Source organism: Elephas maximus, chromosome 3, assembly GCF_024166365.1.
Source record: "Elephas maximus indicus isolate mEleMax1 chromosome 3, mEleMax1 primary haplotype, whole genome shotgun sequence".
NCBI lineage: Eukaryota > Metazoa > Chordata > Mammalia > Proboscidea > Elephantidae > Elephas > Elephas maximus.
Genome location: NC_064821.1, coordinates 83,226,038 through 83,248,986, shown reverse-complemented (window position 1 = coordinate 83,248,986; position 22,949 = coordinate 83,226,038). Strand labels below are relative to the sequence as shown.

Genomic DNA, 22,949 nt, shown 5'->3' with positions numbered 1-22,949 from the left:
ACAACTCTCCCTCCCTCACCCGGCACACTCCTGAGCACAGCCCCTGGTTTGGGATTTTCCCTCATCACCCCTTCCTTTGCATGTCTCCTAGCCGTTTAGCCACTGATCTGATGACCTCGGCATCCACACTTGTCACTGCCACTCTTGAGTCTGGAAATCCATTCCACCCTGAGCCACCCACCTAACACACGCATCGTCACTTCTCATGCCAGAGTCCACCCCTGCCTCCACCGTCTCAACACTCCCGTCATGTCCTGCTCCGCCCGGCTTCTCTGCGGCTCTCAGCACAGGGCCTGGCTCTCCCCTCCAGATATCAGGGTCAGGACAGGCTTTGGCAGTCACCTGTGACAGGAAGGAGGCCCAGCCATGGAGGGTAGGTGCCCCAGAGAGTTATACGATAGGGGATGGTGGTGGCCTGGCCTGCTGCAGCGTGGATGAAGGGGGAGGAGTCTGCTAAAGTTCTTAGATCACGCTCTACCTCTCTGCTGATTCCGTTGGCTGCTCCTGTAGGACAGGAAGGGAAGACATTGCAGCTTGCTTGAGGGCCTGAGCTCTTGGCGTCCTTGGTGGCTTCAGCCTCTTATGCTTTGCAGTTTCCTGGGTCATGAGTCAGGGACGATGGTCCTGCCTCCTCCTTTGAGCAAGTTGGGGGCCTCCACTCTGGCCTCCACAGGAGCCGTTTGGTCTCTCCGTGGATGGAAGTCAAAGGCAGACTTCATTCTTGCCACATGTTGACCTTCATCCTGTTGGTAAAGCTGTTCTCAGAGAGAGGCCAGGTAGACACTCTGGAGAGGCACCAGTCCGGTCCTCCAGCCTTCCTCACTTCCTCCGTCCTCCTGCTGCCCAGCCCCTCCTACTCTCTCTGCCCAGATGTCAGGGGTGAATTGATCACAGCCTCTGGCTCAGTGTCCTTCTCTCTGATCATGTTCCCATGCCTGGTCTCCCCGACCCCTCACCCTCTTCTGTCCTCTCATCCTCAGGTTACACCCAAATTTTTCTCCCAAGGTTTTCACTGGAATGGAGGCACCTATCCTCCCATTTCCATTCCCTTAATCCTCTTCTTTCTTAGTGTCATATAAGCTGTATCCCATAGGGTGCCCAGCAAGATTTGGTGGGCCAGGAGCCCCCATACCTGTCGCATGGGTGAGTCAAAGGCATCCCAAACCCTGGAGCCCTGCCATCTCCAAGACAGCTTGGCCCAACGTGCATCAGCCCTGGAGGTGGACTCTACCCCATGCGTCCCCTCCAACCCCACTTCCCCTGACCTTAGGTGGCCAGATGGGACTTCGCAGGAGAGACAGGTGGGAATTATTGATTTATAATTTAAATAACAGTCATCGAGTCTGAAAGCTAGTAACCTCTTGTCCAAGCCCCCCACCCCCTGCCCCCCAAAGATGAGGAAAGTGAGTCCCAGAAAACAGAAGTACTTTAATGCTACCGCTGTAACTAGAGCCCAGGACAGCAACCTCATGGCCATCGCCCACATTGCCCTCCTCTCTGTGAGCAGCTCCCTGTCTTCTCTGGAGGGGATGGCAGAAGGCTCCAATCAGGTGGTCTCCAGAGTGCCCAGGACTGCAACCCCTGCTCCCAGGGCATGCCAGTGAGACTGTATTGTCCCATTCTCAGCAGGAGGAGCCCAGCCACTGAGCCTTCGAGCTCAGACAGACAGGCATGTGGGCGGGGGACCCTGTGGAGCACACCTGAGGCCCATCATGGAGGCCCAGGTGTCCACTGCCTGGGAGAGCCATCATCCCACCACAATGAGAAAAAAAAAAACCCATCCTGGCTGAGTTTCTAACCTGAGCAGTCTCCTCCACTGGGGAGGTGGGAGGGCACTCACTTCTATCCTCTTGCCCATTTTGCCAGGTCTGAGAGATGCCTGGGTCTCTAGCAGGAGCACCCTCCCAGGAGATTCCTTCACTGAAAGCCACACTGAGCCTCTCCTCAGTCCCTTCCCTGGGTCTCTGAGCCAGGACAGAGCTCTGGAAGGTCGAGCCCTGGAGGGTTGAGGTTGTGTAATCCCAGCAGAGGGCTGCAGACCGTCTGCATTTCCCAGAGTGTGGAGCATCCCCATACCATCCTGAAGGCCAGTCCCCAAGGCTTTGCTGTCAACTAATACCAAGGAGTGTTCCGAGTGGTTTCTCAAATGTTCATGGGAGCTTCCGGAAGAAAAGACCTTCAAGACCCAAAGCAGTGAGGGAATCTGAAATGGTGGAATTTCAGACCGACTGGCAGAGGTGCAGGTTGGGGCAGAAGGCAGGTAGATGCAAAGAAGCTCCTCTTACCTGTCTCTGCCCACTGGGGAGTGAGGGAATAAGCAGGACACAGGAGCTCCAAGGCTGTTTGTCTTCTTGAAGTGGTGTGTGGTGGGCCCCCTCAACCACCAGCTCAGATAACACAGACCACCCTTTTCTCACAGACTACCTGCCTCCTCCATCAGTCTGCCTGTATATCCTCCCTCCCCTCTTACTCTTGAGCAGGAGCCAAAGCCAGGCTGTGTGAGAACTGAGGCTGGGCCTGAGGGCTTTGGGCCAGGACTGACTGAGGCAGTCTGTGGGGCCCTCCTATCACCACCACCTGGCTGCACCCTGGCCTGGGCAGCCCTTCCTGTCTGTCTGTCTGCCTGTCTGTGTCTCTGTCTCTGTGTCAGATGTTGTCGCAGCAGCCCAGACCTCTGAGAACTAACTGAAAAGTGTCTCAGTGGGGCAGGACCAGGAATGCCTGCTGGGATGTCCCTGTGGAGGTCTGAGGGTCCTGTCCCCTCTTCTCAGATGGTTCCCAGAGGCCCGAGGGGTGGCTTTGCAGGGGAGAGTCCTTTTTGCTGATGGCCTCAGGCAAAAGGCTTCATGTCCACAGGCGGCGGGGTGGGAGAGGGGCAGTTGGCCAAAGCTACATGAGGCAGACAGAGTCATTGGCTGATCTCTTAAGTGGAGGTTCCATCTCTCTTCCACATTCGCAATCATTTTCCATCCATTTGCCTTTCCTCCTTCATTCCAGAACTGCTGGGCTTTTCGTGGGTGGCTGGGATGATGGTGAGAAGCTATGGACTCTGCCTAGCAAGCTGAATTTCTACCCCTTGCTGGGAAAGGGTGTCCAGTCTGCAAAGGATGCCTGCAGCCATTTGGTGCCCCTCCCTTATGTCACGGTGGAGGAAGCAGCCCCAGAGAGGGGAGGTCACGGAGGGAGCAAGGACTAACACCCAGGCTGCCCAACTCTTCCCTGGCAGCCTTCCAGGGTGGGGGCAGAGGGGACCAGGCTCCCTGGTGTCTTCTCCTGAGAGCCCCTGAGCCACCCTGAAAAGTAAAGCCCTTTCCATCACTAGCATCATCTTAGCATCTTTCTCCTCCACACCCAGCACAATGCGTTGCCAGAGTGATTGTCATGGAAGCCACATGGTATGGGAGGAAGGGAGGTACCATGTGGTGGGCGTCTGCTCTCTGCCGAGCACACTTTGTGGCTCCTCTACATGCATTACCTCATCAAGCCCCCTCAGGGCCCCACAAAGTAGGTATTATTTTACAAGTGCAGAAACCAGGGCTCAGAAGATTAAGAAACTTAACCGAGAGCTAACAACTAGCAAGCAGCAGAGCCCAAACTGAAGCCCAAGGCCAGCCAGCTCCCAAACCATTCTCATCCCATTCTGCCACAGTATAGAACAGAGAAGGTACCTGGAGTCTGAGGACCTGGTTCTAGATGGGGCTTTGCACTAACTAGCAGTGTGACTCAGGGCCAGTTGGTCCGCCATGTTGGTTAACGGGAGCCCTCCCATGGTATCCCGGCACCTGATTTTGTCTCATGTCATCAACAGAACCTGAACCCAGAGGTAAACCAGAGGCAGGGGAAAAGCTGGGCCTGATGGGGGTGGGATTAAATGGTCTGTGAGGTTCCTTCTGTGAAGAGCATTTTCCACACCTGGTCGTTGTGCACCCATCATGTGCTCAGCATCAAACTTGTTTGAATAAACATCTAAACATTCCAGGCAGAACGTGTACGAAGAATGATGTAGTAACCAGAACAAGCAGTGTTCAGAGTCTTCTGTGACCTGGGGTGGTCAGGGGAGGCTGGGCTTGGTTCCAGAGCCTCAGGGGACAGTTGTATCTCTGGTCCATGGAAAACCTCAGTTGCCAATTCCCACCTCCTGACTGTCCTACTCAGGCTTCACCCATTCTGGATAATGAGGGCGGAGGTGTGCAGGGCTGAATAGGGACCTTTGGGAATGCTCTGGCCCCAAGATAACTCTGAAAGGTATGACCTTACTTCCCTATGGCCAGGAGTAGAGGATCCAGGTTTCTGTACAGTTGTAGCAGGAAAATCTGAGTTAAAAAGATTAGAGTCATGGATTAGGGCCAAGGGTAGGAATGAGGAAAGGATCCAGCTTCTCATCTATCCCTGCTGCCTGGACCTGCACACCTTGGGGAATCCCAGCTTAAGATTCCCCATTAGCCTCTCAGCTAAACCCTAAGGAATCCTTGAAATTCTTGAAATGGTTAGGAAACACCCTTGCCTCATCCACTAGCTCTCTACCTATTCACCCATTCATCCATCCTCTTGTTTATCCATTTCTCTCATCCTCTCATCTAATAATTTGTCTTCCTATCCATTTACCTTCCCATTATTTTTTCATTCATCCTCTGTGTCTCATTTGCCCTCTGGTCCTCCTATCCATCCATCCTTTCATCCATCTTCTCATTCTTTATCCTCCTGTCTGCTCTCCCATACATTTAAATATGCATGCACCAGTCAGCTGTTCTCCATTTCATCCAGTTCTTCTTTGTCTCATCTGTTTATTGACCCATTGTCCACTCATCCTTCCATTTATTTTTTCATCTACTCCTTATCTACCATCTGTCTATCCATTGTTTATCTACTCATCCAGTGTCCCATCCATCTGTCCATCTTCTTCCTGTTCTTCCTCCACTCCCTGTTTTCTCTCATCCACTTATTCATCCATCCATCCATTCATCTCTCTATGCATCCATTCGAGGAGTCTTACATTGTCTATTCTTCTCTCTTTCATCCATCCACTCAAACTTACCAACTAATAAGATTAATGAGTCAGAGCACTTGACTCTGGGACCTTATAATTTATTATGCAAATGACCATATGGAAATATAGCAGTTTCCAGAGCAACTGTGAGCACATCACGGTTTGCCGTGGCTGCTGGGCTGAAAGCAACACTCGGAGGCATCTGGTTTGCCTTCTCCTGGGGGGCAATCAGGGGCGCTCTGCCCTTCCTGCCCAGGACATTCCTGCCCACAGAGCTCTGGGGCCTGTGAAGTACTCTACACCCGTGGGGCAGAATTGCAGCAGTTGCCACTGCTCCCTGATTCCAGAGCTGCTGCCCCTGCTCGTCATGCTGTGGGCTGGCTGAGAACCTGAGGCAGAGCCAGCCTCCCCTCCAAGGGCAGAGCCTTCGCCCCAGCCTTCCTGGCACTGCCTTCTTGGGAAAAAATGAGGCCCAGGAAGGAGACTCAACTTCTCTAAGGAAGCCAGGGCTTGGACCCCAGACTTCTGGCTCCTCGATTCCTGTCCACCACACTTCCCTGCTCTTACCGTCTGCCCTCTCCCCATTCCCAATAGTCCTAGTTCCTCTCCCCAAGCCCTGTGGGCTCCCCTAGAAGTGTCCTCAGCCAGAAGGGGATCCTCAGCACCCACCCACTGTGTTGGCTAGTGGGAGCCCCCCAGGGAGTCCCAGCCCTGAGACAGTCAACAATCCTGTCTAATGGTTGTCAGAGCACCTGAGCCAAAGTTAAACCAGAAGCAGGGAAAAACTTATTGCACTTGAGGTCTTTTTTAATTTCTTTTTTTGTTTGTTTTTAACCAGCATCTCACTCCCTCATTAAACCCTCTCTCCCTAATGGCCCCATGCCCACCCAACCCAGCTTCAGTGTCCACCTTGAACAGCAGCTGTGGCTGCACATCTGGCTGAGTACCAGGGCATAGAAGCACCCCAGCCCTTGCCCTCCCTGCAGCTGGCAGGGCCTGGACTGTGCTGAGAAGCAACGGCCTGCAGCCAAGCAATGCGTCTGAGCCCTGGCCTGCCCTGGCAGCCAACTCTCCAGCCAAGCCTGAGTTTGCTTTCCTGTCTTTCCAGGGAATCTGACTAAGCATATGAAGTCAAAGGCCCACAGCAAAAAGTGCCAAGAGACAGGGGTGCTGGAGGAGCTGGAAGCGGAAGAAGGTAAAAGAGTCACCAACTCCCTCCTTGCTGCTCCTCCCTCTTCTCCCTCCTCCTTCCCCTCTTCCTCCCTTCCTCTCCCCCCTTCCTCTTCTTCCTTCCTCACCTCTTTCCCCTTCTCCCCTATGCTCCCTCTCCCTTCTCCTCCTTTCTCTCCTCCTCTCCCCAGCACCCCGCCCACCTCCTCTTCCTCTCCCTCTCCCTCTCCCATGCCCTCCCCTCCAGTTTTCCTAACTACTGGGAGACAGACGGCTAAAGGTTAAATTCACAGAATGGCTGACCATCCCCATGCTTTCATAGAACATGTGGCCACAGCTATTGGGCTTTGCATTCTATGGTGCAGTGTTGATGTGTTTAGAACATGCCTGGCCCCCAGTAGGCACTCAATGAATGTTTGTTAAAGAAATTAACTCCTGAGTAATTATAGCCAACATTGATTGAGCACCCACTGTGTCGGGCATGTTCTAAACACATGCTATGAATTATCTCAACGACTCCTCACAATAACTCTGTGAGGTACATGCTGTTATAAGCTCCATTTTACAGATAAGGCCAGAGAGGTTAAGTACTTGCCCAGGGTCACACAGCTCAGGAAGTGGCTGAGCTACAATTTAAAGCTCAGCTGTCTCCAGAGCCCATGCTTTTCCCCCACAGAATGAGGATGGGGCCACGGAGGTGCCAGGCCTGTTAGAAGCAGTCAGATGGTTGGGTCTGAGGCCCTCCACACGGTGCAAACGTGCAGACAAGGAGGCTGTGGCTCAGGGAGGCAGGTAACCAGCCAAAATTACATAGCTCAACAGAGGCAGGGCAGGGTCTGGAGTCTATGTTCCCCATGTCCCAGCCCCACTCATCTCCCATGCACATAATTTCAGGGCCCAGAAACCAGGTATGAAAGAGGCCAAGATGGTATATGATGGCAAGACAGCCAGGGATGAAAATGCACCAGGGGCCAGCTTGCCGCTTTAGAGTCTTCCTGGGTGTCCCTTTCCTTGCACCCGGGAGACACCAGCTTTCAGGACCTGGGATTCTGCTGAAATAATTTGCTGAGGCCTCCAGATTATGCTCTACATGGCCCAGTCTTGCGGGAGCACGGCAAGTGTGCAGAGCTCCCTGTGTGTGCAGAGCCCTCAGTGAGACAATAGCATGTGCATAGGTGTGCAGAGCTCCCTGTGTGTGCAGAGCCCTCAGTGAGACACTGGCATGTGCGTAGATATGCAGAGCTCCCTGTGTGTGCAGAGCCCTCAGTGAGACACCTATGTGTGTACACATGTGCAGAGCTCCCTGTGAGTGTGCAGAGCCCTGGGTGAGGCACCTGTATGTGCACACATGTGAGAGCTCCCCGTGTGTGTGCAGAGCCCTCAGTGAGACACTGGCATGTGCATAGGTGTGCAGAGCTCCCTGTGTGTGTGTGCAGAGCCCCCTGTGTGTGTGTGCAGAGCCTCCTCAATCATCACCATTACATCTGGGAAGTCAGAAGCTGCTGCCCCTGTCTGCAGCTTGGTTTCCTGGCCCACCCTGTACTTCCCTTCTCCCCCCACCCTTCCCTTTTTGGAGCTGAGCCTTTCTTTATCAAGGACTTTTGCTTTCTGGGACTCTCAGGGCCATTCCTCCCACAGAACTGCTGCCGGCCCCTCTCCCAGCACAGGCCTCCAGGCTCCCCCCAGCCCTGGCAATGCTCCTCCGTCGCTCAGGGTCTCCCAACAGCTCAGTGAGGCAGGCAGTCAGGGACACAATCCCCGGGGAATAGATGAGAGATCTGAGCTCCAGGACTGCCCACTGATTCCTGGCCTCTGTTCTCTCTTGCCTGACGATCAGCTCTTTTTCTTCTGAACCAGATTAATGGAGAAAAACACTCACAGGGTGGAAGAGACAAGGGCATCCATCCCCACTCCCCCCCCCCCACATACATATACACACACAGGGTACTAAAGAGTGGAGGGGGATCCCAGCCCTGACCGGGCCCAGCCCAAACACATCTGAACCAGAACCCTCAGCCTTCTGAGCTCATCCAATGTAGGGGAGCTTCTGGAGCAAGGGGAAATGGGAGGTTGAGGGTCAGGTCGTACAGCGCCTTGAGGCCTTATTGCCTGTTTTTACACTCCAGACCTCATTCTAGATAGTCCTGGTTTTCTACTTATTTTGTATTGTAATGCTCACACTGAAGACAGTTTGCTCAGTAAATCCAGCTACAACCTGCCACCCCAAGCCACATAATCCTTGACTCTGCCCTCATACACACCCACAGTCACACCTACACACTCAGCCTCGAGCACACTGGGGCTTCCAGAGAATCTGGGAGGATTTGAGAGAGCTGAAGCCAGACATGACAGCCCTGTGTCTTCCCCACTCCACTCCATGCCCATCCCCAGCCATGTCCTCTGTCACCTATGAAGTAGGGAGGTGCCAGTACAGAATGTGAATGGAGCCAGGGGTCAGGGTGCCAGGCAGTGTCAGAGGGTGAGTGTTCCCAGCAGAGGAAACAGCAGGTGCAAGGCCTCTGGGGGTACAGGGCTTGGCGATGCGGCTAGAGCCTGTCAGCGAGGGGGGCAGGGTGGGAGCAATGAGGTCAGAGGGAGCTGGACCAGATCGTGTGGGGCAGTGAGGTCTTGCCTTTCCTGAGTGGAGTGACTCCTTTCGCTCTGGCTGGGTTGGAGAACGGGGGCAGAGGTGGAAGCAGGAATCCAGGCAAAGCACACATTGGCTTGGACCAGGTAAGCGCTGTGGAAGTGGTGGGCGAGCTCTGATATGTTTTGGAGGTAGAGTCCACAGGTTTTGCTGACATATCATGATGGTGGAGGGAGGCTCTTGAGAAAAAGAGGAGCGAGGATGACTCCAAAGATTATGGCCATGTCCCGCGATTTGGAACATTCAGGGAGGAGGGTTAGAGTTCGTGTCTGTTCGACACAAAGTAAAGATGTGGGAGGACAGCCTGTAAGGATAGATTACTTTCGGATGGCAGGGCTGCCGTCCCGCCCCTAACGGTGATGAAGTTGAGCACTGGCGCCACCTTGTGGCGAAATCCCAGTGGCGCCATCTGCGAGCTGCATGGCATCAAGCTTGGTCCGCAATCCCAGGCCCCAAGTGGTAGGGCTTTGTTGCGTGTTTGTTGATCGTGACCCCAGCAGTGGTGGGACAGCTCTATGAGATGCTTTAGAAACGGACTGCCGAGATGTGGAGGACCTAGCGAGCCCTGCCCTGGGGCGCTGGACAGGGGACCCTTGGCTTCTTGTAAAGATTCTTCATTGGTGTGTTGGGTGCTTCATCAGTGAAGTGGGTCTTTAGGAGCCCTCTGCTAGATATGAGGAGACCCTGGTCTGGTCCCTCCTCACTAGTAGCACTACCCCTCCAAGCCTCACCTGCAAAATGCTTACAATGCCTGACCCGACTGCCTTCACCTGAGATCCCAGAGGTAGCTGAAGATGGAATTAAAAAAAAAACCTGGTGCCCGTCAAGTCTATTCCAACTCATAATGACCTATAGGACAGGGTAGAACTGCCCTACAGGGTTTCCAAGGAGTGGCTGGTAGATTTGAACTGCCAACCTTTTGGTTAGCAGCCAAAGGCTAACCACAGAGCTGGAATAACTGAAGTTTATTAGGCACTGTAGGAGCCCTGGTGATGCAGTGGGTTAAGTGCTTGGTTGCTAACCAAAAGGTCAGCAGTTCCAACCCACCAGCTGCTCCGTGGGAGAAAGACGTGGTAGTCTGCTTCTGTAAAGATTACAGCCTTGGAAACCCTATGAGGCAGTTCTACTCCTTATAGGCTTGCTATGAATTGGAATTGACTCAATGGCAATGGGTTATTAGGCACTGTGTGCCAGGCAGACCCCAAATGATACACGCATTACTTCATTCAACCCTCCCAACAGCTTCATGAGGTGGGTTCTATTGCTATTACTCCCATTTTACAGATGAGGAAGCTGAACACAGAGAGGGTGAAGTAACTTGGCGAACATCACACAGCAAGGGAGAGGTGGATTCAAACCCAGGCAGTTCCCTGTTTCTTGGAGCGTAAACATCATTTTAAATTGACATTGTAAGAATGCAAAGGCTGTAAACTATAGTTTGGACTGAACCACTAGCTGGCTGGGTAATTTTTGTTAAGCCCTTGGGTAAAATCTGCACCTGTGTGTTCACCATGTGTAAATGAGGGGTGGAGCTAGGTGAGTTCCTGGGATCCTGTGAGTCCTCCATAGCTGAAGTCAAAGCCTGGGGCAAAACTGCCAAGTGGGTTTTGTTCCCTAGCCTCATCCTTTTGTGGTTGTTAGTTGCCTTCAAGTCGGCTTGAATTCATGTCAACCCCATGTACAACAGAACGAAATGTTGCCTAGTCCATTTTTGTGACCACAGTATGTTTTGAGTGCCTTCCAACCTAGGGGGCTCATCTTCCAACACTGTATCCAACAATATTCTGTTGTGATCCATGGGGTTTTCACTGGCTGATTTTCAGAAGTAGAGTGCCAGGCCTTTCTTCCTAGTTTGGGAGCTCCGCTGAAACCTGTCCATAATAAATAACCCTGTTGGTATTCGAAATCCTGGTGGCATAGATTCCAGCATCACAGCAACACACAAGTCACCATGCTACAACAAACTGACAGACGGGTGGTGGGCTGAGGTGAACCCTGCCCCAGCCTCCCATTCCCTTCTGGTCTTCATTGTCATTCTGCTCCCAGCTGCCAGGAGACTTTGCCTCACCCCCTTGGCTCCCCTTTCGCCTGCCAGCGCCAGCTCCACCCCAGAGCCTTGACCTCCATCTCCTGAATATACACCTTTCCTGCAGTTGTGCATTTTACTACAGCATCTTGAGTGACTTGGAAACCTGAATGCTGGGCTTTCTGGCTCCAGGGCGGCTGGGTATAGTGGGGCTTGGAAGCCCGGTTGTACTAGCAACCTGAGTCAGCACACGCATCTGGCTCCCTTTGTCAGGAGTGGGCCTGGTTGCACCAGCAGCCTGGGCCTGGGCCTGGGTCAGCGTGTACGTCCAGATGTCTTATTCAGGGGTGGGGGTGGTGCTGGCATCTCAGAGTGAGGTAGAGAGGCTGGTTGGCCAGATCCTCAGTGCACCTGTCACCTGCCCACACCCTGCAGGCCGGAACCACGGTTCACAGCAGTCCAGCCTGGCAGTGGGCTGGCAGAACCCAAACCGTCAGGAGCCTGCCAGGTGAACCAGACATTAGCTGAGCCCTCTGCAGCATCCAGATTGCTACCCATTTCAGAGATGCCCGAACTTGTTAGAGGTGGCCTGGCTATTTGGGTCAGCCCCACAAGAAGCTAGACGAGGAGGCTAGTATTTCAGAGCCTGCTCCCCTCTGCTGGGAGTGGTACGGGCTCTCCAAGGGCAGCAGCTCCTCTGGACAAGAGTGCAACTGGGATGGGAACCTGCCCTGCAGCTGGTGCCAGCTGAGACCCACTGAGGCCCTTGTGCCAGCCAGCAGCAGCCTGCCCTCAGTGGCACATGTGTGTCTTGCCCGTGGCTCTGTGCTACTGGGCCAGCCAGCATGACTGCCCTGTCTCTGAATAATAGATTCCATCATTCACGTATTAATAGTGATCATCATTATTCAAGCCCTTGCTATGTGCTGGGCACACGGTGACGCCTAACAAACCCTGGAAGCCGAGACCCCTCACAATCATTTGACAAAAGAGGAGATTGAGGCACAGCAAAGTGACATAACATGCTCGTGGTGGAGCCAGCACTGACTGTTAGTGAAAAACAACCCATGCCACAATCTTATTTCCTGTGGTTCAATCCAGCCCTACCGTTTACCTTACTTGGGCAAGTTGCTCCATTTCTCTGTACCTCAGTTGCATCCTCTGTGACGTGGTGCTAGCAGCCTCAGAGGGTTGCTTGAGAACTAAATGAATTAATACAAATGAAGCCCCTAGAACTGAACCTGGCACGTGGTAGACGCAAATACTATTAGTAATACTAGTAGTTGTTGTTAGTTGCTGGCAAGTTGATTCTGACTCACGGTGACCCTGTGTGCAGAGTAGTGCTGCCCCATAGGGTTTTCAGGGCTGCGACCTTTAGGAAACAGGTCACCAGGCCTTAGTATTAGTAGTAGGCATTACATAATAGTACTATTATTATTTACAGTGTTACCATATCTATTATATCCCTTGATTAGCCCATAGTTGCCATGGCTACTATGCCCAGTTTGCAGTTGAGGAAACTGGGGCTTGGAGAGGAGCGGACATGGGTCCTGCATGGCCCTGAGGCCTGTGGCCCCATGTCTCCTAAATTTACCCTCCAGGAGCCAGTGACGACCCGTTCCAGGACTCGGAAGGGCGAGAGGGCTCGGAGGCCGTGGAGGAACACCAGTTTTCAGACCTAGAGGACTCTGACTCAGACTCGGACCTCGATGAAGACGAGGATGAGGATGAGGAGGAGAGCCTGGACGAGCCGTCTAGACCATCCTCGGAGGCACCCCCACCTGGCCCGCCAGCCATGCTACGGGCAGACTCCTCGCCTAGGCAGGGCCCTCAGCCCCCAGATGCTCCCCCTGGCAACCAGGCTGCACGGGGCAGCTCAGTCTCAGAAGCTGAGCACTCGGCAGCCAGCACTGGCTCCACATCCAGCCAGAGCATCCTGTGCCTCCCCCAGCTGGGACTGGCCCCTCTGGGCCCCATGGAGAGGGACACAGTCTTGGCCCTGAGCTCCAAGGCCACGTCGCCGAGAAGGCCGTGGTCTCCGAGCAAAGAAGCCGGCAGCTGCCCACCGCTGGCTCACAAACACTCACTCACCAAAAACGACTCATTTCCCCAGCGATACTCACTGGCCCGAGAGCCACAGGCCTCAGTCCCCAGCCCGCCTGGCCCCCAGATCAGCCCGGGGAGGGACATGGGCCCTCTCCCTTGTGGGTCCCCAAGACTCGAGCTGTCTCCTCTCAGCCCCAGCCCCCTGCGAAGAGAACTGCCCCCTCGATCACATCTGCTCCCTGAGTGCGAGGGCTCCACAGACCCAGGCCCTTCCAGACACTCGCCCACCAGGAGAAGGCTCCCAGGTCAGGCTGAGTCACCGCCACGGCCAGCATTGCCAGGGAAGTGGGCCTCGGCTGCACCGGGCAGTTCTGCAGCAGATGAGCGCGGCCTAGGCTTGGGGCCGGCCCCGCGGGCTGTCTTCACGCCCACGCCTCTACCTCACAAGCTTCTGGGCAGAAGCCCCGAGACTGGCGCCTCCCCCTGGGTGAGTTCCTGCCCCCATGGGTCTGGGCCAGTTCTCCCACGTGGGTGGGCGGATTGCACCATTCACTCCTCTCCCCGAAGCACACACCTGGAGTTAAATAGTTTGGCTACCTCAATACCTAATACAGTGAAACCTATGAGAGCTGGAGCTCAAAGGGACTGCCTTGTTTTTCCAGGTCTCGCAAGTTTTCCACCTTTGACAGGATGCAGTCCTATCACTTTTCTGTCGCTTGTTTTAGTGGAAAACATTTCAGTACCCCTCCCCCAAAGACAGACAGGCATGGAAGCTACAGGGCCTGGATGGGCTCCTGGTTGCTGTGGGGTGGCGGCAGCCTTGCCAGTCAGGGCAGCCAGGCACAGGGCGGCCCATGGGCAAGGAGCTGGGGACTCCTGTTCTGGCCCCAGCTTGGCCGTGACTTGCTCTGTGATCTCCAGGCCTCACAGATGACCAGCATGGCACCTTCTCCTTACCATGTCTTGTTTTCTGACCCTAGCAGAAGGCCGAGTACCGAAGTCCCTCCAGCTCACCAGGCCCTGCTCATCCTCTCTCCTTCCGGCCCTTCTGCACTCCCCACGACTTCCACGGCCACGTCCCAGCCCGGACAGAGGAGAACGTCTTCAGCCACCTCCCTCTGCACTCCCAGCACTTGGCCCGTGCCCCGTGCCCCTTGATTCCCATTGGTGGGATCCAGATGGTGCAGGCCCGGCCAGGGGCCCACCCCACCTTGCTGCCAGGGCCCACTGGGGCCTGGGTCAGTGGCTTCTCGGGAGGTGGCAGCGACCTAACGGGGGCCCGAGAGGCCCAGGAGCGAGGCCGCTGGAGCCCCACCGAGAGCTCGTCAGCCTCCGTGTCCCCTGTGGCCAAGGTCTCCAAGTTCACACTCTCCTCAGAGCTGGAGGGCAGGGACTACCCCAAGGAGCAGGAGAGGACGAGTGGGGGCCTGGGCAGACCTCCTGACTGGGAGCCCCCAGAGCCCACGCCCACAGACAGCTCCTGCACCCCACAGGAGGCCTTGCCCTGGCCACCCCAGGGCCACAGGGCAGAGCAGACCTGGAGCCCCTGCTTGGAGTCACCGCGCACTTTCGCCAACCCCAAGACCTCGGCCGCCCCGGCACTGGACCGCAGCAGCTCCACGGGCTGCTTGGCAGAGGCCTCCACGCGCTTCCCAGCTCGGAGGAGGAACCTTTCTGGGGAACCCAGGACCAGTCAGGGCTCCCCCGAGCCCTCAGGAAGTGGGGCACGCAGGGCACCTCCAGAGCAACCCGAGGACAGGGGCACCCCCAGCACTTAGTCTCTCCGCTGCTTCAGCATCTGGCTTCCGGTGTCGGCAACAGACGTTTCCAGCCAACTTCCTCAAATCCTCTTGCTCTCACGGGCCCGTTTCCATCTGTCCATCTGTGCAAGCAGCTTCTGCTCAGACCCCCATCTGTTTTATCTTTCATGTATGCAGTTACCTGTGCCTTTTTCTATACCTTTTGTTGCTTGAAAAGAAACAACACACACACATAAAACACCCCACTAGGAGTTGGAGGCTGTGAACATTTCATGCTTTTTGGGGTGTAGGTGAAACCTCACCCTCTGCTACTGCGGTCTGCAGACCCCACCCCCAAGGCCTGGCAAACAACGGCCATTTGCTGAGGGGAAGGGGATGCACTGAGGGGGGAAAAAAACTTTTAAAAATATATCATTAAATGTAAAAGCCAACGCTCCTATGTACAGAGGTTTATGGTTCCTATTTATTGCCACTTTGCCCACCCCCCCAGCTGGTGGCCACCCCACTCTGCCAACAGAAGGGCTCGCGGCCCAAAGCAGAGGGGCTCAAACACGGCAGACCCAGAAATACCGACTTTTTATTGCTTTTTGTTTTCTCTCTTTTATTTCTAAGAAAGGGAAAATATGTTACTTTTCTTAGGATTTAAATGCAAAAAAATAGGAGCAGGTAGAAGGTAGGTGCTGGCTCCCCCAGGACTCTGAGATACCCGCTTTGATCTGGCGTTTGACCCGTGGATGATCCTCCTCTCCAGCGCCTCCCTTCTTCACCCCGCCCCCGCCACCCTACACCCTGGGCTGGGACAGGAGCCCTGACAGTCCACTTCCTGGTTCCAGAGCACCTGCCCTAGGCTTTGCTCTCTGGCCCTGTCCATAGGCAGCCTTCCATATTCTAAAAACTACCCACAAGGCAGAAGGGGCAGGGCCCACCCCTTAGAGGTCAAGTTTGGCTGTGTCACCTTTCAGCTGCTGAGGCTGGAGTCTGAGTTTTGTTTCATATTTGGTCTCTGAGGTACAGGGGGCCCTCTTTTTTTTCATGCTCAGACAGGGATATGTGTCTGAACCCCATTGTAGCAGGACTGCTCCCTCCCTCCCTTCTCTACCCAATACTGTCAGACTGCACCTCCCCCAGGAAAATATCCCAAACCATGACTAGGGTGAACCACCTGGGCCTTTTGGTTGGCTTAAACTGTTTAAAAGAAATATATATAAAAGAAACTAGAAAGAGAGGATGGCGTTTGATTTTTCCCCTACCCTCCTCAGATTCCCTTGACTCAGAAGATTGATTATCCTAAGTCATTTGAATTCTTCTCCAGAGCTAGCAGCTCAGAGCTAGTGCCCTTTCCTTGTTCCCATCTTCAAGAAGCTGCCCTGCATTTCCCAGGGCAAATCCTACTTTGTAGAAAAATAAGATGACCAAAAATTAAAATCCCAAGTTGAAATATGGAACTTGGACTCTAGCATGTTTGCCTGCCCTAGGAGAGGGGCGGAAACCTTGGTGGCATAGTGGTTAGAAGCTATGGCTGCTAACCAAAGGTTCAGCACTTCGAATCCACCAGGCACTCCTTGGAAACCCTATGGGGCAGTTCTACTCTGTCCTATAGGGTCTCTATGAGTCAGAATTGACTCGAGGGCAACAGGTTTGGTTTTTTTTGTTTGTTTGTTTGGGGGGTGGGGGAGTATTTGCATCTTTCCAGAAATGATCTTTAGTTTCTACAAGGGGGTTAAAGCAAAAACCCAAGGACCATGGCTGGCACACATCCAGGCTAATGCTGCTGCCACCACCTTACAGAGCAGGGGCCTCCCTACCCCCAGGTCCTCAGGAAGGCCCATCCAAGGGCTCTTGAGCTGATTAAGCTGTTTGGATGGGACACAATAGGAGAGGAGGGTTGAGACGCTTCCTGGCTCCCCAGGTGTGCCAATATCCCGTCTTCCTCTGGGCCAAGCTTGTCCATTCTTGGCCCCTTCTGATGGACGGACCAGCCACAGGCCCCACCTCCAGCCAGACCACCTTGTTCATTCTATTATGGCCTCACTCAGAGCTAAGACAGAGGGGACAAAACAGAAAGGTCTCCCCAGCTGCAGGAAACTAAGAGGTCAACTGTTCCCCAGTGAGCTGGGAGGGGCTAGCTGTAGCTCTGGGCTGCTTGACTCAGAGTCTGGGGCTCTTGCCATCCTAGGAAAAGGTAGCCAGCCCAGCCTCGACCATGTTGGCACTGATGTGGCCTTCTCGGGCCTGGCAGGAAAATGGCAAGGAGCCTGGGTACAGTCACTCCGCAGGCCAGGGCTCTTCTCGTCGCCTGTCTTGCAGCCTGAACCTGTGGGGCTGCCCAAGAATTAGACTTCAAGAGCTGAGGGCTGGGCATTGCTTTAGCCAGGTTTGGAACCGTCCTGAACAAGACCTTCTGCGGGACTAGCACCTGATCTGGAATAGCCACGCCCCTCCACCCCTGCCCTGCACCCCCAGTTCTCCTGGTCATCGTCCCGCCTGTACTTGAACAGCCCACTCACCAAAGATGTCCTTGCCTGGGAAGTATGGCCAGCAGGGGAGAGCCCCACAGTCTCAGAGACATTGGTCACAGGCAGAGTGGATGTAGCAGGAGCCAGGAGATCCATGTTTGATGATGCACAAACAGAATCCAGCCCATGGGCTGCTGCCCAACACAGGTGCCCAGAGGGAGAGGTCGAAGCCCTCAGCGTGGGGTGTATGTCACTGGGCATAGCTCTAACCTCCTCTGCCAAACTCTATTTCTGCTTCCCTGAGCACAGAGCTCCAAGACCATGCTCAAATCTTTGTAATTTGGAAGACTTACCCATGCCCTCTCCCAGACACCCCTGGCCTGCTCCCACCCCCTTTCACATTTCCAGTCTGCCTGTGATGCTCCTGTCCCTGCCAAGGGGAGCAGTGGAGGCAGCAATGCTAATCTGCTGGCAGGAAAACCTGAAAGGTGCGGGGACACAGGATGGCCCTTTCTGGGTAGACCAGCTCCACCCTTTGAGTGTTGGCAGTAGGGAGGAACCAATTCCCCACGGGGTTTCAGGACCAAACCTTGCCTTCTCTTGGGGACTCCAAGCTACTTGCCCCCTGGGCCTGCCTTCCAGGATGCCCTTTACTCCTGGAAAACTCAGGGCCATTCCGGGTACTAACTCCATTTAACTCCATTCCTCCTCGAGGGCACCTTTCCCCAGGCCTGCCCCCTCCTGCTCACCCACTCCATGGTATACACTCTGGCCCCAACCACTGAGACCCTCCAGGAGCCAGATGTAGAGGTCCCTCTGCCTCCCTCAGTCGGAAACAGTCTGAAAGAATTCGCTTCTATGTTCCTCTAGCCCCCGCTCCACTCTCACCGGTTCGTCTGGAATGGGAATAAGCAATATATCTGAGCTGAGTTTCTCTCTAGTTCTTTCTCCAGGCAAATCCCTCTTTAAGCCAGAGGCGGGGCCGAGCAGACATCCGTAAGACGGCCCTGCAGTACTGACCAGAAGGAGAGCATTTCCGAAGGCCTGCCCCACAAATTCTGCTTCTCTGTTGTGAATCCAGTCTGCTTTCCATTAGAAAACTGCTTCGGCACTTACGATCACTTTACTACACTTAGTGTTAAAAAAGAAAAGAAAGAAAAACAGAAAAGAAATGTATAGGCAAATGTAAGATACACGCTCTCTGTAAGATAAATATTTGCCTTTAAAAAAAAAAAAAGCTGTATGTATTCTGTCCGTGAAATCGTCTATTCAGAGTGTCTATGTTCTTAAATGGCAATACATTCCAAAAACCGTACTGTAAATATGTACAGCAGCCACACTGGGATGGGTAGTTTTGCCTGTAATTTTATTTAAACTCTAGTTTCTACACTTGCATCTTGCAATGTCGGTATGGTATATATCAGTGCAAAAAAAAATGAAAAACAAAACAAAAAGTCCCTGCAGGTCTAAAGCACAGAGTCTGACGTACAAAAGGAAACAACTGCTCAGTATTGATGTGTGTGACCTTTGTTGTAAATGACATCTGTACTGTGAATGAGAAGTTTTTACAAGTATAATAATTGCCTTTATTACAGCTCTGGCTGGGTGTTCAGCCTGAGGATATTTTTAAAAAAAAAAAAATAGCACGTTGGAATAAATTTTAAAATCCCAACACAGCTCTGCTTGCCTGGCTCACGGTTCTTTTTGAGGGTTGTAGAATGTCAGAGTTGGCCCCAGAGAGGGGAAGTGACTGGGCCACAGTCACCCAGCTGGGGCTTCTCTCATGACCCTCACTTTTAAGCCGCACCTGGATTCAGATCTTGGCACAGTCGCTTGCTGACTGTGTGACCTTGGGCAAGTTACCAAACGTCTCTGAGCCTCCATTTCCTAATCTGTAGAGAGGAGGGTAATAATCTGTATGTGTAAGAGTTGTTGTGAGGATTAAATAATGTGCTAGATGTTGTTGTTGCTAGCTAGCTACCATTAAGGCGACCTCTGACTCGTGGCCAGCCCATGCACAATGGAACCATACGCCGCACGGTCCTGTGCCATCCCCATCATCGGTTGCAGATCAGACCCTTGTGATTTGTTGAGTTTTCGCTGGCTGATTTTCCAGAAGGAGACTGTCTAGGCCTTTCTTCCTAGTCCGTCTCAGCCTGAGAACACCACTGAAATCTGTCCAGCATCATGGCAACAGGCGATCCACCACTCACAGGCAGCTGGTACCTGTGCTTAATGTACACTGGCCAGAAATCAAGTAGCTGCATGAAAAGTGAAAATTCTACCACAGAACCACCACCACCGCCCCTGAGGTGGCATATGAAAAAAAACAGTTGTCATTGAGTCGATTCAGTCTCATGGCAACCCCGTGTGTGCAGAGTAGAACAGGGCTCCACAGGGTTCTCGATGTTCGTGAACTTTCAGAAGCAGATTTCCAGGCCTTTCTTCCAAGGTGCCTCTGGGTGGGTTCGATCCTCCAGCCTTTCAGTTAGCATGCAAGTGCTTAACTGTTTGCACCACTCAGGGACTCCAGGTGCTGTATACAGGGTGGTGAATGGAACCTTGAACACAGTAAGCCTTTCACAAATAAGTTCTGAGCATGAGCAGGCTTTGCACAGGCTGCTGGCGCTACAAGTGTTAAAACAACAGCTATGGGCCCCATCTTTTGCTTCAAAAGCAGTTTACTGAGTGCCAGTGATGGGGCAGTTGTCAGGATACAGCGGTGAGCAAGATAGACAACAGTTCCCGTTTTAAAGAGCCTCTGTTCTAACAGGAGCGACTATCATCGAACAAATAACATTGTAATTAATTGCTCAATCACAGTGGCCATAATTGTTGTGGAGGAAGAGAACAAAAACTCAAGTCCAGAGTGAGTCATCCAGGAGATCTTTCCTGGAAAACTCCTAAGCGATAGAGGAAGCAGAAGAGTGAGAAGGAGCAAAGAGGCCCATGGACAACCAAGAGGTTGTGTCAGGGTAAAACGCTGCTCAGAAGTTTAGAGGTTGGAAACCTAAGAGTGTTTGAGCAACAAGGTGACACTATGGACTTTGGGAAAAGTGGCCAGCACAGAGCCTAGTGCCTAGCGGCCCTCCCTAGAAATGGCTGAGTGTTGAATCATTGTAGAGACAGATGGTGGTGGGTGAGGACAAGGTGGGGAAGCCAGGACAGCACTTACAGACACCTTCCTAGAAGCCCAGAGAGCGGGCACAGGAGGGCTGGGACAGACACTGGAGGGGGCATGGGCTCCAGGGAAAGAAAGGCTGGAGTGTGTTTGACGGGCTTGTAGGAAGGACCCTGTGGGGAGAGAGAGGGATGGGGCTGGAGAGGGGATAATCACAGCAAGGGGCCCTGAGGAGGTGGGAGAGCTGTGAAAGCAAGCCCAGCCTGAGGAGAGAAGGAAGGGGGAGGGAGGAGAAGAGGAGAGGTGGCAGGAAGTTGAAGGCATGTTCCTCAGAAGAATTCTCTCTGAAAGAGAGAATGAGCTCACCTGCTGAGAAGGGAAGAAGAGGCTGCAGGACAAAAAGATTGAAGGAGCTTGGAAGGTTCCAATGACCTTTGAGAGAAGCAGGAGAGAAGGCTGACCAGGGAAACAAGGAGGCATCAAATGGGTGGTTTCTCCAGCCTTACTCAGGAGCCATGCCATGGGCATGGACAAGGAGCCACTTAGATTCATCCAAGGTGGGGGGTTTTCCAGGCCATGGGATAGAAGGACAGCAGGGTGCAGGAAGGAAGAGTGTTGGCAAGTGCAGAGGTGTGGCTATGGGCCTCTGAATCCATAGGCTGGGAAGCAAGCAAACAGGGGTGGCTGACAGGCAGAAAGTCCAGCCGTCAAGTGATGGCTGGGGGTTTGGATGAAAACAGAAGAAAAGTCATCTTAACTCCTTATTTCAGAGGTGAGAGCATTGTGGGAAGATGGAGATGACCCCAGGGACAGGCACCTGAGGTGGAATGAAAAAGAATGTCACTGGAAATGAAGAGGCCAGGACCTGAGTGTGCAGGGGGCTGAGTGAGCTGTGCAGGTGACCATTGAGGGCATCTCTGCTCTGGCAGAGACCTGGGCCGGGAGCCAGGGTGGCTCAGTCCGGACAGGTTCTGTTAGGCAGCAAGAACAAACAACCCTAGAAACTCAGGGGCTGAATGCGACAAAGGTTTATTTCCTGTCTTTACTGCATGTTCACTGTGGGTCAGCAGGGGAATTCCACGCATCTCAGTCACTTGGATTCCCAGAAGTAGGAGGTTCCAACCCTGTGCCCCCACAGCAGCTGGGGCAGAGAAAAGGAGGGTGCCCAGGTACCTTGCCCACCTGATTAAATGCTTCTACCTGAAAACAACAAATATCCCTCCCATTCACATTTCATTGGCCAAAGCAAGTCACATGCCTCATGGAAGTTGTTATTATGTGCTGTGGAGTTGATTCCAATTCATAGTGGCCCCATGTGACAGGGTGAACCCCCCCCCCTCCATAGGGTTTTCTAGGCTGTAATCTTTAAGGGTTGTGTTCTTTCACCACACCTATTCAATCTGTATGCTGAGTAAATAATCCCAGAAGCTGGACTATATGAAGAAGAACAGGGCATCAGGATTGGAGGAAGACTCATTAACAACCTGTGTTATGCAGATGACACAACCTTACTTGCTGAAAGTGAAGAGGACTTGAAGCACTTACTGATGAAGATCAAAGCCTTCAGTATGGAATACACCTCAACATAAAGAAACAAAAATCCTCACAACTGGACCAATAAGTAACATCATGATAAATGGAGAAAAGATTGAGGATGTCAAGGATTTCATTTTACTTGGATCCACAATCAACAGTCATGAAAACAGCTGTCAAGAAATCAAAAGATATATCACATTGGGCAAATCTGTTGCAAAAGACCTCTTTAAAGTGTTAGAAAACAAAGATGTCACCTTGAGGACTAAGGTGCACCTGATCCAAGCTCTGGTGTTTTCAATCTCCTCATATGCATGTGAAAGCTGGACAATGAATAAGGAAGACCGAAGAAGAATTGATGCCTTTGAATTGTGGTGTTGGAAAGAATACTGAATATACCACGGAGTGCCAAAAGAACAAACAAATCTGTCTTGGAAGAAGTACAACCAGGATGCTCCTTAGAGGCAAGGATGGCGAGACTACGTCTCACGTACCTTGGACATATGATCAGGATGAATCAATCCCTGGAGAAGGACATCATGATTGGTAAAGTAGAGGGTCCGCAAAAAAGAGGAAGACCCACAATGAGATGGATTCACACGGTGGCTGCAACAGTGGGCTCAAGCATACCAACAACTGTGAGGATGGCACAGGACTGGGCAATGTTTTGTTCTGTTGTACGTACGGTCAGTATGGGAGCATATGGCCAGGATTTTCCAATGGAAGAGAAGGGGAATATTTGTGAACAGCCCTAATGACAACCATATAAGGCTAGAGCTTCTAGAAGTCAAAGTGTCCAGGAGATGAGCAAGTGTCAGCGATGGGGTGGAGGTGGGGCTGGCCACCTGAGTGTGAGCCTCAAAGGAACTGGATTTTTACAGGGTGAAAAAAATGATGGTCTAGAAGAGGCACTGTTCAGGATGGCACCTGGCATAAGAATCAGGACATGTGGAAGGCTGAGGAGCCCCACAGAGCAGCTGCCTGGGGGACAAGTGCTAAGGGAGTGCCGGGGACTCCGTCTAGGCCAGGAGTGAAGCTGATTTACCAAAGCCCTGAACAGCCCCAGAGAAAGAAGAATAGATGTGCTGTGCCCTGTGTCCAGCATTTTACAAACACTACCGTCCTTACAATAGGACCCTGGTGGTAAGAACGGTTTGCGCTCAACTACTAACCTAAAGGTTGATGATTTGAACGCACCCAATG

General features: G+C 52.9%; 1 protein-coding gene across 5 annotated transcripts in view; it reads left to right on the top strand.

Annotated features, from left to right (window-relative positions):
• Positions 1-18,726, top strand: part of HIVEP3 (HIVEP zinc finger 3) — a 119,688-nt gene extending 100,962 nt beyond the window's left edge. For 4 of the 5 annotated variants that reach the window (XM_049878959.1, XM_049878960.1, XM_049878961.1 and 1 more), the window contains 3 exons: positions 6,096-6,182; positions 12,432-13,363; positions 13,857-18,726. In XM_049878959.1, the coding sequence (XP_049734916.1) occupies positions 6,096-6,182; positions 12,432-13,363; positions 13,857-14,654 (1,817 nt within the window). In that variant the 3' untranslated portion in view covers positions 14,655-18,726. The remainder of the gene's footprint in view (positions 1-6,095; positions 6,183-12,431; positions 13,364-13,856) is intronic. The other variant, XM_049878962.1, reaches the window with a different exon arrangement.
• Positions 18,727-22,949: the final 4,223 nt, after the last annotated feature.